Source organism: Anser brachyrhynchus (assembly GCF_964034855.1).
Source record: "Anser brachyrhynchus genome assembly, chromosome: 12".
Classification (NCBI taxonomy): domain Eukaryota; kingdom Metazoa; phylum Chordata; class Aves; order Anseriformes; family Anatidae; genus Anser; species Anser brachyrhynchus.
This window is the reverse complement of record NC_137707.1, coordinates 18,453,467-18,469,279: the sequence shown is the minus strand read 5'-3', so window position 1 is coordinate 18,469,279 and position 15,813 is coordinate 18,453,467. Positions and strand designations below refer to the sequence as shown.

At 47.5% G+C, this 15,813-nt stretch overlaps 1 protein-coding gene across 5 annotated transcripts in view; it reads right to left on the bottom strand.

Moving 5' to 3' along the window:
- Nucleotides 1–15,813, bottom strand: part of ZNF423 (zinc finger protein 423) — a 214,712-nt gene that overhangs the window by 142,457 nt on the left and 56,442 nt on the right. For 4 of the 5 annotated variants that reach the window (XM_080552922.1, XM_080552920.1, XM_080552923.1 and 1 more), the window contains 2 exons: nt 15,252–15,452; nt 11,730–11,810 (listed from right to left, as the gene is read on the bottom strand). In XM_080552922.1, coding sequence (XP_080409048.1) covers nt 11,730–11,810; nt 15,252–15,452 — 282 coding nt within the window. The remainder of the gene's footprint in view (nt 1–11,729; nt 11,811–15,251; nt 15,453–15,813) is intronic. The other variant, XM_080552921.1, reaches the window with a different exon arrangement.

Sequence of the window (15,813 nt, the reverse complement as noted above, 5' to 3'; positions counted from 1 at the left end):
GCCAGCCTCCCCTTGACGAGCAGGCAAGCAAGTTGGCTGCCTGCCCTTCCAGGATCTCCAAACGCAGCAAAGGCAAGAGGTGGTTACAGGCCACTAGGATTTTTTCCACCCCAAGACCACTGATGTTAAAGGCAGGGTTCCCTGCCTCCAATAAAAACAAAACAAAACAAAAATCTAAGAACTTCTTGCTAACGCAGACCAGCAACATTTATTTTAAGTCGCCTGTTCCCTGTAAAGCCAGGGAATATATACTTAGCTCCTCTTCCACAGACTACGCTGAAAATGTCAGAAAACAGGACAAGCTAGCTTATAAATAATTGCAAAGCCCCTCCTGGAAAAGGTTGAGAGGGAGGTGGGATGAAAGCTCGGAGCCAGGAAAGCTGGGACTGCCAAGGAGCAGAACACAATAAGGGCAAGGACGGTGTGTGATATCCCAGCTCCATCTGTATGCAGAAATGAAAGGCATTGAGGAAAATATCAGTGCGGGTTATGGCAGGCATTCCCAGGTGTGGGGAAATCCTCAAGGGAAGAGCACCATCAACAGAAAATACAGCAGACCTTATAAGAGACAGCTGACGTGGCAGATCCTACAAAAGCTTGTCTGCGGTATCAGAACATCTTTTGTTCTCTAGCCCCATTCTTTCACCTGGCAGCTCACGGATGAAAAGACCTGAGAGATGTTCCTGTCACCAGAGACTTTTCCTCAAAAGGCTCCTAAAAGGAGGAGGACCAGGGTAATGCAGGCTCCGCTACGGGGGATGCGTGGCAGAGGAAACTTTACCCCTGTAATAATGACTTGCCTACGTTTCTGAAAATTCTCCCTAACCCTATCCCCTCACTACCTGCAGAGTGATAACAAAGCCAACATTGTCCGTCAAGTCTCAATCTGAAGTGACTCATTTATTCTCAGGAGCACCGGGTTCATTTTTGTCAGCCTGGCATCCTAAGAAACAAGGTTTACATGATCATATTGCCTGTCATACGCCTTAACTGTTTGTCCCTTCCTATTAACTTTTGAATCACCCCGGACTGGGGATAGAGGGCTCGGAGAAATTGAGTTTCTCTTACAGAAATTGAGTTTCTCTAAGATCAGTGAATGTGCCCCGGGTCGGTAGGGCAGAGCCCCCAGCTCGAGCCTCTCGGAGGAAAGGTGAAGCGCAGAGCCATGCGCGATGGGGATGGGGAAGGGGCTGAGACCCCCCGGGGAGCAGGGCCTGAGCTGCACCACCGGGGTGGAGAAACGCAACTTCACACGGAGCCCGGCAAAACTCGGGGCTGTTTTCTGCCAAATTGCCTGTAACTTCATGATGCATCATCAGGGACAAACGCCAACATTTCTCAAGTACTCGCTGAACCCAGCGCGTAGCCACGCACCAAGCAGCGTGCAACTGATCTCTCGTTAGAACTTCTCCCCTTTTGTCTGAGCGTGGCAAGCAAAAGAAAAGTCACTGCGAAGTCACTTTGTCTCCTAATGTCAGCACTTTCCAGGCCCACACAATTAATGCCGGGTTCCTTGAAACAAGCAGAAGGCGTGCGATGAATCAAACGCGAGCACTCTGCAGCAGCGCTCCCGTAAGGCTGCGAGGCTTGGCTCTCGAGTGAGCCTGTGACTTTGTGAAAAGCAGCTCTCCGCCCCAAGCACGCTCTGCAGGGGCATTTTCCTATATTTACTGACCAAACTATTGATTTTCAAGGAAAAGAAAAGGAACAAAAAAATGTCCCTTTCCCCTGTAGCACCACATGATAAATTTCGTTCGCCCCTCTCCCAACAGCTTCTAGTGACAGTGCAGTGTTTGTCTGAATTTTTAACAGATGTTTCTAAGTACTCTTGACCACTTCTCTCTCTTGAGGATTTCGGCAGTGGGATAGCTCTAGATAGTAATACAAACAAAGCTGGAAGAGGCTCTCGGGGATAAATCTGTAGACACTGCATGTAGGATGGGTGTGGGTATGGGTCCAAGGCTTATGAAACTTTGCAAATATCCTCTGAAGACTAGCAAGCTGGACTGACGCTGCCTGCAGATGTTTTTGAGCTTACCAGCACCGCAGCGAAAAGCAGGACAGCTTGCAGATAGCTGCAGTGCTCCCGGAACAGCCTGGGAGTGGGGTTCAACCCAAAGGTTACAAAAGCAGGAATATAGCGGAGCAGAACAGAACGATGCAGAAGACGATGTGCGATGGTGTAAGTGCATTTCCACCCAAAATATCACAGGTATTCGCTGCGGCAGGGATCAGGCTGCGCTGAGGCAGGATCTCCCAGATGCCAGGTAACCCTGGGGAATGAGCACACTGAGTGCAACTGACAGGTGTGAAGGTACTCATGCAGTCAGAACATGAATTGTTTGGGAAAAAAAATAAATCTCTGCTTTCAGCTTAGAAGAGAACGGATATCTTGTGCTTACGCCTGGGAAGGAGGCAGTGACATCTGCCTGAGTGTGTACCCAGCCCGAGCCAGGAGCGGCTGCTCCCACCTTTACAGCCACTAGTTTACACACCACGATGTGAGCACGGCTGTTTAACACCCAAAGGAAATCCATTAAAGCTACTGCCAGTGTCCCAGGGCAGCTGAAGCTGGCTTCTCAGGAGGCTGACCTACTGGCTGCAGAGCGCGAAGCAGCGCTGCGGCTGTGCCAGCCCTCAGGACGCGGCCGCATCCTGCAGCCCGGGTTTGTGCTCCCCGAATGCCGGGCACGGAGCAGCAGGGATGCGCTGGGGGAGCCCGGCCATGGGGCGCGTGGGGCTGTGCCCCGCGGGAAGGCGGCAGGGGCCGCGGGGACCCCCGACGTGGGGCTGCACCTCCACATTGCTGGGGCAGGGAGAGGGATGGCTGCAGAGGGCACTGCTTTTTCCAGCCCCATTGCCCGTTGTGGTGGCTGTGTCATTCACAACAATACCACAACCCGCCTCCGCCCCTAGAAAAAAAAAACACATAAAAACCCCAAGCCCAGATACACTTCCCCATAAATAGCACAGCATCACTCCAAACACCCCACCGTCACCACAGAGCAAGGTATGCACGTTTGCTGTCCTCCTGTGCATTAGTGTATCTGTTAACCCTTTTGTAAGACCATTCGACTTGGTTTCAAAACTCCTCGTGCTGAAAACACTTGTTAAATATTGGCCCTGACTGCTACACGCAACGATAGCTTGGTAGTCACAACCCACGAGATATATTTAGCTTCACAAACTCATCATCAATGGATTTTGAAAGCTCTGTAGCGAACAGACTGGAAACCACATGCAATACAAACACATAATAGAACTTTTAATGTGCAAAGAGACTAAACAAAAAGATCCTTGACCTTCTTGCTTTCCCTTGCATACCATTATCCCCAGCGAGACAGCAAATGAAATGACGTTGAGAGCAACAGCTACCATGAAGCAACTTTGGAAGCCAATTTCTACAGTAGTTAAGCAGTTAATGGCGTTAATCAGAATGATAACTTATTAAATTCTACATTTATGCAAATAGCATTTTGGCATATCACAGGGAGACTTTAGTAGAGCTCGCCAGGAAGAGGTCCCAACATCTTTTAAATTGCCTGTTCTTTTTTTTTTTTTTTATAACATGTAGAATAATAGCAAAGGACTGTGTCCGTGACTGTTGGCACATCTGACAAACTGCACTTAAATAATAAGCTGTAGTCATAAATTAATCTCCAACATCCCAAATAGATTAATGAACAAATTGTTTAATTCTTAACCTTTACGAAGCAGGGATTAATCTCTACAGCTAAATCCAATCTCTGTCTTTATCTTTTTAACAAGAAGTTGACATTTCTTACTGAGCTTCCTAAAAGAAGCAACATTCACTGAACAAAGAAATAGCAGGTATCCCTAACTCTCTCCATGCTACAGTAGCTATGGGATATATAACACACAAATATAAAGCAACACAATAATTCATGACTATGGCATGAAATGACACTGTCTGCATATGACGAAATAGAAAAAAATTAATTTTACAGAGTTTATAGCAATCTTAGTTTTGTAAAACCAATGTGGAAAATTTGCTGTTCTCCAAAAGAAATTATCTGGCTCTGGGTTGCATTTAAATTCAGTGAGGATGGAAGAAGCAAGGGACTGGATGAACAGCAATGAACTGCACTTTTAACGGCTCTCTAGATGTAACGCCCTTCACCACCATCACCACCACCAAACAAACAAACAAAAAGCAAAAAAAAAAAGAAAAGCACTTTTGTACTTTGTTTTCTCCTTTGTTGATGTTGTTTCTGTAGAATTAAATTCTGCATAGAATTTTACCCATTTATTAATTGATTCTACATCTTTGGGGAAATGAGGGGGGAAAGTGTCTGCCCGTAGCACTTGCTGAAGGATGTTGTGCAAAATGAGTATTTCACCAACTGCAATTGTACCTGCATTTTGGAAATCAATACAACCGCTTATACACAAGCCCGAACTGTTGGTTTATTGATGTATATGTAAATGCTCGTGTAAGTGGTACATTTGCTTTGTTTGGACAAAGCCTGCAACAAAGAATGTTAAAATTTCTCTGGAAAAAATAATTGGCCTTTTTTCTCCCCTTTGGGTACAAATTTCTGTTTTTAAATGAATGTGCAGGTTTCCTGTTGCTGCATGAAGCCTTCATTCCAAAACACCATCATTGACTAATTCTATATTTAATTAAAACAGAATGTTTTACATCAGAAACAGTTATGTTTGTTTTTTTTTCCAGTACATATCTTTACCTTAATGTGATTCCTGGCTATTAAGAGAACAAGTTTCTTTTGTTGTTGTTTTCTCTTTTTTTTTAATTTAATGAAATAATCTGAAGTTTTACTGCAACTCTTTATGGAGTCAACTTATGCAAGCACCGGAGCCTTTCCAGAGAAAACAGGATTCTCCCCACCTCCCTCTGGCTTTTCTCCCTCCTGAATGCCATGGCCTTCACTCAACCAAAGGAAATGAAAGACAGACTGAGACAACAGCATCACGTGGGTGAAGGTCAGATTGATTTTCAGCTGTGTGGTGCTGTTTTATCACCCTCAGGACAAAAGTTAAGCCCTTCATTTTTTTTCATGTCTACTTTAACAGAGTAACTTATTTTTCCCCCCAAATTTTGGTTGGGCTCCATACCACCAGAACTATCAAGGATAGCCTAATTTAAAACATTTGTGGATATCTTCTTCCTCGGAGAAAAATCCCGAGCAGCCCACACACCAGAGCGTTTCGATCCTCGAGTCTCCTCTATCCCCTGCGCACGTATAGTGGCTCCTTTCAGCTGCTGAGGTTTCTGCGGTGACACTCGCTGACAGCAGAAGACGACTCGCATGCAGCTGCCGGCTGTTCAGCAATGCTCCTGGTCACCGGGAGAGGAGCATTTGCTATCTCAAAAGGGGCAAGTTCACAAATCATTTTTTCTCCCCGTCCTCCTCCCCCTCGCTGCATGGCCGAGCTCCCCGAAGCCGAGCCGCCCGCCTGTCACTCGCTGAGCCATGCACGTCGCGCTTCTCCCAGCTCGGTGCGACTCCCCAGCGTGCTGCGACCACTGCCTCTCCCCAGCTCTTGCAGTAAAAGCTGATGCTCCCCCAAGGCAATGATGTTGTCTTCTGAGCAGCCAGTTTTAGCTGGTCAGATCTTCCAAACTGAACTGGTTAATGTACGATGCATTTGGTACATCAGAAATACGTATCGTGGCAGAGAAGGAGCCTCTTCCCTCCTGATGCTTGCATGTCTGGAGGATAAACGGGCAGCCAGGAAACTCAATATTCTCTCATTTAATCTCCGAGAGAAGAAACTCCTACTCACTTTCATTCATTGTTGAGTTTTGTTTGTTTAAAATTTTGGTTTAAAAGTGTTTTTTTGTGTGTGTGAGGAGAGCAACAACATTGCGAGCATCCTAACGATGACAATTCATCCTCCATGCAGCAAGGGACACCATCTGCAGCTACACGGGCACCGTTACAGTATCTAGTGGGATACAATTCCTGCCTGAAAGAGCTCTTGTAAAACAAAACACAGCAAGCGTCAGTGACAGGGCTGTAAGGTGAGATCAAGCAGCTCTCCAGGTTGGGGCTGGATGCAGTCTGAATGCAAATTGGAAAATTCACCGGGTTTTGTAAACAAGGATTTGACTATGGCATACAGCTTTACCTCTTTGAACCTCAATGGGAGTACCTCCAAAATGGCCCCCAGCTCAGATGGGTGCTCGCAGCACCTGGGGGAGCTCTGCAGGTGCTGGTCCCCATGGGGCAGCGTGAGGACAGCCCTGTGAGCACTCGGAGCCCAGGGAAGGGACAGCCCCGGGCCCAGCAGGCAAGGCAACAAGAGCAGCACAGAGAGATGGGAAATCAGCAACACGGTGAGGTGTAGCGGAAGCATATGAGCTGCGCGGGGTCTGAAAACTCAGACGTGGAAGTGACTGGGTTACACCCGGGGCCAGGAAAGGGCAAATGCCAGCAAAGCATCAGGGAGGACGGTGCCGTAAGCCTGATATGAAATGGTCAAAGTCCAGCTAGGAGCACTGCAAGGACACCAAGGAAACAGCCTAAGAGGAGGGACCACGGGGAGACCAGCGCAGGCAGCAGGGACAGGGGAGAGCAGTCACCCCGAGGAGAACCAGAAGTGCTCACAAAAGCAAAATCCCCCATGGTGAGGAGACAGACTGCAATCTGACCTGCAACTGCCCTAAAGGCGTGCTGGCTTTTTGGATGGCGTTGGCTTGGTTGGTTGCTACGGCTTATTGGTGTGGGCTGAACACATTGAAATCTGGTTAGATGACTCTTGGACTCCAGTAAGTCACCCACATGCACTTTTGCTCAGAGAAAATGAATGCAGGTGTTTATATTTGTGTTTCTGTAGACTGCAAGGTCATAAATGGAATTTATTCTACTTCTGTCCATCTCTCCAAATTTTCTAATGAATAATTAGTAGATGTAGATTTCTAAAAAGACCATTTAATATAAGTTATATCAAATCTCATTTATTTTAGGAGATATCATTAAGTACAAAGTCTGCACAAGTGAACTGAGTTCACTGTAGAGGAAATGACTGGGAATTACGTTCAAAAATCTATTCAAATGTTTAATGTAACAGATTCCCTGGAGAAGAGAAAAGTGATGGGCCTCTTCAGCCTTTCCTTATGTCCTCCTCTGCAAGGCTAACAGTAATTGAGTAGCAACATAAGGAGGAGCCAAAAAGTCTTTCACCATTATGCTGAGAAAGATTTCCAAGGAAGCCTAAAGAACAGACGGACCACATGCCAAAAACCTGGTGCCTGCAAGAGGAGGAGGAAGCTCACCCGCTGCGATATAGGTGTCTCCAGCAACAAAACCCACCTGGATTAAAGACCTTGGCTCTAGCACTGATGTCATGCATGTTATTGGACAAATCGGTGACGCCAAAGTTACAGTCATTTTCATCCAAAATAAGCCAGGCTGCTAAGGGAGAAAGGCTCGAAATCTCCTCCAAACCCCTACCTCTTGTCCCCCTCGTGTTGACGCCAAGGCTTCTGCATTTTCAGAGGATGCCCAATGGGGGAGCTGCACAGACTAAAATTTAATCCTTTTAATTAGCAGCAACATCAGTTCCCAGAGAAAACACAAATCTTGTATCAGCAAGAGGTAGGGGATGGAAGGAGAGAATACTCCTCCCAGTAACAGGCAAAACTTTAGCTGAAATAGAATGACTTATTAATTCCCTGAAGATAAAAATAAGGTTGGTACTTCTTGTGTCAGAAAGGAGTCGCTAGACCAAATGTTTAAAGATTCTGAAGTGCTCAAATACCATAGGAGGTATTTAGCATAAACAGACCAGGTGCTTTGAAAACTCTAAATCATTTTTTTTTTCATTAGCTAAGGCAATGAAAATTGGTTGTATTAAACATGAAGTTTGATTAACATTATATATATTTTATATACATTATTTAATTAAAAATTCTATTGATTATTTTTTCAACAATTCTGAATTTAATGAGATTATGAAATCTACTTTTAAAAGTCACCTTATTATTAAAAACAAACAAACAAACACTACAATTACTTAAATGAAACAGCATTCAAGAGGCATGTGCTTGTTGCCAAAGTTTTGGAGAAAGTCAGAAGCTGCTTAGACCTCTGGTGGAGGTCTTCTGATGTGCAAACCCAGCTTGGAAAGCAACAGCCTCTCCAGCAGGTGCAGGGAAAATATTTCCCTTATTCAGTTTATCTGACTAGTTCAGTCCAACAACGAGTTCGTTCAGAACAGAGAAACTATCTGGCAGACAATCATTAATTTGCTTCTTGCCAGCCCACGCTACAGAAAGACGCGAGAGCCCTGCGGAAGATGCAGGCACCCGGGTGAGCATGTCCACGGGAGGCCACGTACCTTGGCGGATCCATCCTGCTCGCAAGGCACCGCTGCGGTGCGTGGCCACGGGCTGCCGGCCGGCACGGGGGACGTGGTGCAGCCCTCCCTCGGGTTGGCGCTGGAGGCAGGCTGAGCCCTGGGCTCCCTGACCCAGAGGCCTCACGGGGATGCTCCAGCGAGCGCTCCCAAAGCCAGCCAGCTGAAGAGGACCAACCCATGCTGGCACGTTTCCCTAAAGCCAGCCGGCACCGGGGGGTGGAGGCTGCTTACTGGCTTCCCCAAGCCCGGAGCACAGTTAATAACATGCCAGCTGTATCTGCAGACAAGCCAAGTTTAATGAGGCTACAACAAAAGCATTCAAATATGCACTACAGAACTTCTGCAGGGATTTTTTCTAGAGCTTGTTTAGGAAAAAAAAAAGATAGAAATACTTGACAGTGTTTGTATGCACACTCCCTTTATTTTTCATTCTTTTTTTTTAATTATATTCTCTAAATTCAAATAAATCAGCATTAGAAAGACTTGTTTTTATCCCGCTACTTCCAACAGCAAAATTATGTTCTGTGATGAGTGCCTGAAATGCACTGCTGGTTGCTTTTTCCTAACAAACATTTAAGCCTTAATCACTTTCCCTCTGAAAGGCCAGCCACCACCTTTCTGCCTGCCTGGCCTCCACCCCAGCACCAGTGCAATGCATCCCCTCGCACTCGGAAACTGAGACAAACAGGCAAACATGACCACGTCCCGAGCGCAGGCGATGAAGGAGGTGCCTTACACATTCACTGCCCTGCCAGCGATGCTTCACCATGTGCCTCGGGCTCTAGCTCTGGGTCAAGGTGCAGAAGGTACCAGTAAGAGGACTGCAAACATGGACCTGGGGTCTCCTCGCAGGCTCCTCAGATCTTCCCAAGCCCCAAGCTCGACATTCGGGCTGGTGACTTCCCCGGTGATGGAGCTCCGTCACACACGGAGTTACAAACACCAGCCCCCGAGGGACTGCGGGAACTACTGAGGCTCCAGGCTGCTCTCCTGAGAGGCTGCAGCATCCCTCTCTCCCAGGGACTGGGATAGTCATTCAGGTTGCTTAAAAAACAAAGAGGAGAACCCTCTCCCATTTTTCTCTACAGCCACCAAGAGCAGGGAGCTGCTGGCAGCAGCAGGACCCTCCTCTGTGGGCATGGCCACCCCTGCAAGCTCAGCAGGGTCCAGCCCTGAAAGGCACCTTCCTGTTGCCACCTCTCCCTCCTCTTCCGACCTGTTTATTATTTACTTGCATTGCTGTAACGCCGAGAAACAGACCTGCCCCACACAGACCCAGTGACTGCCCGAGCTGCGACATGGCCGCAGACTGCCCCTCGGCAGCAGAAGCTCGGCTGGGGAGCAGCAGCAGGGCAGCAGGCGCAGGGCCGCAGCAGGACAGGGCTGGTGGCCCCGCGTTTCCAGGGGTACCCGCACTCACTTTGCAGGCTCATTTTTGAGCTAGATAAAAGTAGATGATAAAAAAAAAAAAAGCTCAATTAAAGTGGCAAGGATGAAACAGTCCCTTGCTGATACGACCACGCTAACGTGTCATCCTCAGTTCCTCACTGGGCCATATGTTTAAAAATGACAGGGAAAATGTTCTTCCTATGTGAAAAACATATGCTGCTTGCGGAAAGACATCATCTTAGCTGAGAAATATTTGTACAGCCTCAAAACACGCGGCTGTGCCCTCCGCGATGACTGCCGGCTACGTGGAGGCTGCAAAGGGGTAGACGCAGCCCGTGCCTCCCTCCCAGCAGAGCTCTGGTTTCGCTCAACCCAGGCTCCCACAGCCGCGCTGGCACCGCTCCTATCTGCATGCGCAGAGCCTGGTGCTGCCGCCCGTGCCACCGTCCCCAGGGGCCCGGGCACAAAGGTGGCCGTGGTGATTGCGGGGGGCGGCGCCGGCGCCCTGGCAGGCTCTTATCTGCCAGCACACCAACTGGGCCTCGCGGCGGGGCCTGCTGCCGGCTGCCACCGCGCTCGACACGCGAGAGCCTCTGCGAGGCCACAGAGCAAATCCCGGGCTTGGTGTTTATGGCCAGCGAGCTTTGTTTCAAATTCACGCCCCCCCCCCCCACCAGCCACTGCAAGCCCTCAGAGGCACGGCATGCTTGTAAAACCCAGAACCAGACGCAGACCAAGCACCGAGTGCCAGACTGCACTGGCAGAGGCAGAGCAGGGCCTCGCCACCCTCACCCAGCAGGGCTGCCGCTGGGGAATCGGCCACCTCACGCAGCTCCCACGAACACCCGCACTGCATTCAGCGCTCATGAAACCACTGCTGCATGCAGCCCTGCGACGAAGCTACCTCATCCTCCAAGGTCACCACGTGCCCTGTGCGCCATTACGCTCCACACTGCGCTCCTGCGTGGCTTCGGCTCCAGGTTCAGCTACGGGAACGCGCTTCACCTTCTGCACGATAAACACACACAACGCCGTGCACCTGCACAGAGAGCCAAGCTCTCAGCCCCAACGGGCACAAACACCGACCAGCGGGACAAATGTGAGCCCCGCGAGGTGAGGCCTGGGATGAAACAAGAAAAGGAGCCTGCGGTCACAGCCCCTTGGGGGACCGACAGCAAAAAGCCTGCCGCAGTGCCCGCTGCCAGAGCCAGGCAGTGAGAACTGAGGGCGCCAGGGAACATCCGTGCTTTTACAGTTTGTGATATTACAGAGCGTTTCTGGTGCCAATTCTGAAAACACTGCCATGACCTCTGGAAAGAAGGAAACTTGCATTTCAGCATGACAATGTAGAAAAGAACAAAAAAGGAAATGTTATTTTTTAATTATTTTTTTTAGATTGAAACACTAGTCATGTTAAGAGAGAGGAGCAGAATTCTGGCAAGGACAGGAGCACTCAGACCAAGCCACAACACAGTAATTAGGGCCAACAGGTCATTAGAGCCACAGCTGTATAAACTAGGTGTATAATTAAGTTTCCACACTGCTTTTTCACAACTGTATTTCAGTATCTTTTGTGGAGGATGATCAGTTAATTCATTATTTTAAAAAAGCAACAACATCAGCAGCAAAGCAACTGAAAATCTCCAACTTGCCAATCGGGTGCAACAAGATTATAGTTCGGGGAAGGGTTAATTTGGGAAATACATGCAAGATATCCATCTTTGTCAGTGCAAAGTACAAAGTACTACCTGACAAAAACATCACTGAGACGCGGCCACTTGTTGGCAAGCTGCCGTGTATGGTTTCTGGGTGAGCATCCTGCATATACAGTTGCATGGCAATTATAATTCAGCAGGTGAAATACAAGAAAATGCAAAATTATACACTAGCACGAAACAGTTACAATACCTCGTTTCTAACGCAAGCCTAGTGTACAAGTTACAGGGCATTTAACAGGAGCAACTGCAAGACTTTAATTATAAACTAGTTCCTACCGTACAGTAGTTTAGAAAAATCAGCCGCTTCCCAGCTGGCAATATCCATATATAGCTCTGCTGCTGTTTGAAACAGACAACCTGTAAAGTTATCAACAACAGAAGAGGACCTCATGAAATGCTCAGAGACCCCAACGTAACCTACTTCTGTCCAGTTCATTGACGCGCTAACTCACTTTACAACACCCTACATTTGCTTGGGAAACCGAAGGAAAAAGTTTATGGGAGGCTACACTGGCCCAGCAGGGGGAAAGGGCTGGCATGGGCGGAGGAATCAAAACCAACATGATAAAAACGGGAGCTAAAACCAGACTGGCACATGTGGACCAACATGCACATACAAAAAGGCAAGTCTCAGGGCTTTTTAGCCGCTTTTCATCAGGCAACAAACAACCCAGCACCAGGCACCAGGCAGTGACGTACTGCAGAATAGCTGCTTGATGCATGCAGCCCCCGATGCTGGCTAGAGGACACCCACACTTGTAAATGCACATGTGATCCTCTCCTCTTGTCAGTACTGCTGTGGCACTGTGTCGTAGCGCCTGCACTAACGGCAGCGTGCAAAAAACATACAAAAAGGACTGCATGAGATGGCCACACCTGAGTCTTCTCGAGTTAAGGGGGCACAGGACATGAGTGACTTTTTGAATTCATTTTAAAAGCTCAACACGTGTAGCACATGCACTAGGTGTCTCTATGTATTCTCAGGGCATTTTTAAAGATGCTCTCTGGCTGTTTAAGGAGCGCTCGTGTGAGGCCGAGCTGGGAAGCCATGAGCTGGGGAGGAAACGTGCTGCTCATTCAGCATGCGCTGCCCCGTTGGGGCCCTTTTCACATCCCCGTCGGCACTGGAAGCCCCCAGCCTGCTGTCATAGACATCCACCACGAGCAAAAGGTACGAGAGGCACCTAATTCTGTCAGGAGAGCACCTCCACCGGGCCGGCATCCAAAGGGATGCCGTGCACTTACGCTACAAGAGATGTCTAGATTTCAGCCGTGTTTTGTCCTCAAAGAAACAAGTCTGAAATACATGAAAAAGCGAGGGGGGAAATGGCTGTTTGTTACTTCCTTACATGTCAAAGAAGCCGCGTTCAAACTGTATTATAACTTCAGCCCGCTGTAATGAATTTCTAAGGGATTCCAGTGAAATAGATGGTTTATCCTATTCTTTGGAGTGAGCTCTTATAATCCTGCAACACACCAGAGCTACAATACCTTCCTAACTTCAGCCTCCCAAAGGAAGTCATTAGTTACATTGTATTATCAGCCTGGTGATATTATCACTACAAATATTACCTGCATTGATCTGGAGCCATGTAGACACGATTGAACACCCTGCTTCAGATTAAGACATGAAACTCTAGCTTGCCCAAAGGTCAGGCACTGTGTTACAGCCTCAGAGGTGTCGGGCAGGCATTAGAGACAAAAGGAGAGCAGGGCAACTCAGGACACAGCTCATATGGTGGGGTAACGTCGTTAAATACACCACATTTCCTGGCGCTCTCTTAGATTCTCACCCTGGTGCGGGCAAGTCTTTCCAGGTGAGCTGAACAAACACGTGTAATTTGCATTCTTAGAACAAAAATTCGTATGGCTATTGAACAATTGGTGGGTCTAAACTTGAAAACTTTTTTTTCCTCGTGGCAAGACATGTAAATATCAAACGATATTCCAGATTGCCTTCATGGAAACATTCTCATTCCAGAATAGATGAGTGCAACCCTCCCCTCGGCATTAAATCACTTCAGGACACTAGACTAAAACAAATAGAAAACAGGCACTCTTATTCTGGAACAAGGATTTCCTCACATGGAGATAATCAGCACCTATTCCGTGTATATGCAGATGATTATACGGTGCCTTTTTATGACAAAATGTCTTTGTAAATCATCAGCACATGTCAAGACAGTAAAAGATGATGAAGTTATGCTACCTGCAATCAAAAATTAGCAAGGGGAATACTCACAAATTATTTTGATAGGTCCCAAAAATAGAATTTATTTTTCTTACTCTCACTAACAGAACACTACGCTGAGGGTAAATAAAAACTGAGGTGTGAAAACATCGACTGTACAGACAGGGATCTCTAGGTTGCTGTGTTTTAATGGACGTTTGCCTCATGAAAAAAACAGGCCTCTCTTTCACAGCACCACTGACCAGCCGCAGTGCCCTACCCTCCCGCCTGGCACTGCAGGGACCTGTCCCCATCCCCTGGGCTGCGCACCTCACCTTCCAGCCTGGAAAACAAGGATTTTTCTATTCAACAGCATTTTCCTGCTTACTACCCTGCGTTAAAATATGAATTTTGTTCGCAGAAATCTCAGGGCAATCCAGTGATTGTCAGGTGGCCAAAAAACGACCCTGCGAGCAGTAACCTTTTTGGTTTTTGTACTTTCAAGTTGGCATCCCAGGCAGTGTTTAACCACGAGCGCAGAGCAAGAAGCCCTGGCGATGCAGGAGAGCCGCATCCAGCTGAGGATGCTCGGGGTGGGCGGTAGAGCCAGCCGCAGCCCCGTCTGCACGCTCGCCCTGGGCAATTCCTCTGGCCTTTCTCGGCTGGGCACAGCTTTAATTATGCCCAAAAAGAAGAACATAATGTGGACTCATTACCAAACAAATTAAGTGGCCAGGGAGGAACACGCACTCGTGGGAATGAGGATGGGATAATGCTGCATCAGAAGAGAAGCTAACCCCCCTGCCAGCTGAAATGGGAACTGGCTAAAAATGTCTTAGATGAGTGTGGAGGAAAAAGTGCTGGCAGTGTATTCGACTCTGGGAAGGGCGAGAACTCCTGATTTAAATATATATGAACATATTCTGTGCTCGCCCTCCTAAGATTTTATTTAATCTTTGGCAAAATCTGCAAGGCTTTTTGCTGCCCCCATAAAGCGGATAACATGCTGTGCAGGGTGCCTGCTGCTACCACCGGCCATGCACGAGGAGCCGTGCAATGGCAAGATACGCTGCGATTGCACACACCATCGCTCTGTGTTTGTTCTTACTTCACAAGGAAAATCGAAATCAGGGTAGGCTCATGCCATCCTCACCTCCATAAAATTCAAAAGGAAACGCAACAGTAACCTAGGGAGAACGGTGTATTTTTAGGGTGGGATTACAAAGCTCACACTATGAATTTTTATCTCAGAAATTGTCATGTTCTTTGGTGGGGTTCAGAGGCCTTTCTTCGGGGGAGTTTTGCACACTTCAGTCATTTAACTTTTTTAATCTTCCTACGTTTGGGAAGAGAGGGAAAAATACCCTGTCTGAAACTTTTAACGTTAAAAAACCCCACAACATTTTTGTCTAACATAATTACTGACAGATTCCAATTGGAAAGCTGTTGCTTTTATTTTAATTTTATTAAAGGAGTGAACAAAGGCTACCCAAGGCACCACAATAAAATTACATTAACTGTAAAATTACATTATTAATTCTTTAATCTCACTTGAGGCCTCAAGCTGTTGCTATGTCCAATTACCCAGCTAACCACCTGTCAGAACTGCAAAGCGAGTTTAACATTACCTCCAGGACAGTGGTGTGCCCTGTGTTCAGTCAGGTCTGCCAGCGAATCGAAGTCCTGCTGACAGTTATCGCAGGTGTAAATTGACTCATCCTCCATGTCTTCATCTTCCTCATTTCTCTCTTCCTGGCTCGTCACGCTGTTCCTCTCTTCCAGGGCCCGGCTGTCCTTCGCGTCGCTCTCCAGCTCTCCTCCCAGGCCACCTGCCAACAGCAAGGATGCACGCGAAGGTTTAGAGGTCTGCCTGACGAACGACGCCGCGCTTATTGAGATACATTTAATTATAGCCGGTCTCGCGTTATTCCTGACACCTTTCATTATATTAATGTGGTTTTTATATCATGCGGCGCAACAATTCTCAACTGTATTCTCTGCTGCTTGGTGTGAATCCTGCAAACACTCCCTCAATCTCCTTCAGCGGGCAGAAATCTCTGACTCTCTGTCATAAGAAGTCGTTAGTGTTTCATCACTTAACCAGGCTCTCAAAGCTTTAAAAATTGGCAAGATTAATTGCAGCCTGTACAGAACAGGCACGTACTGAATTTTAATTCTCCGTGCTCCCCT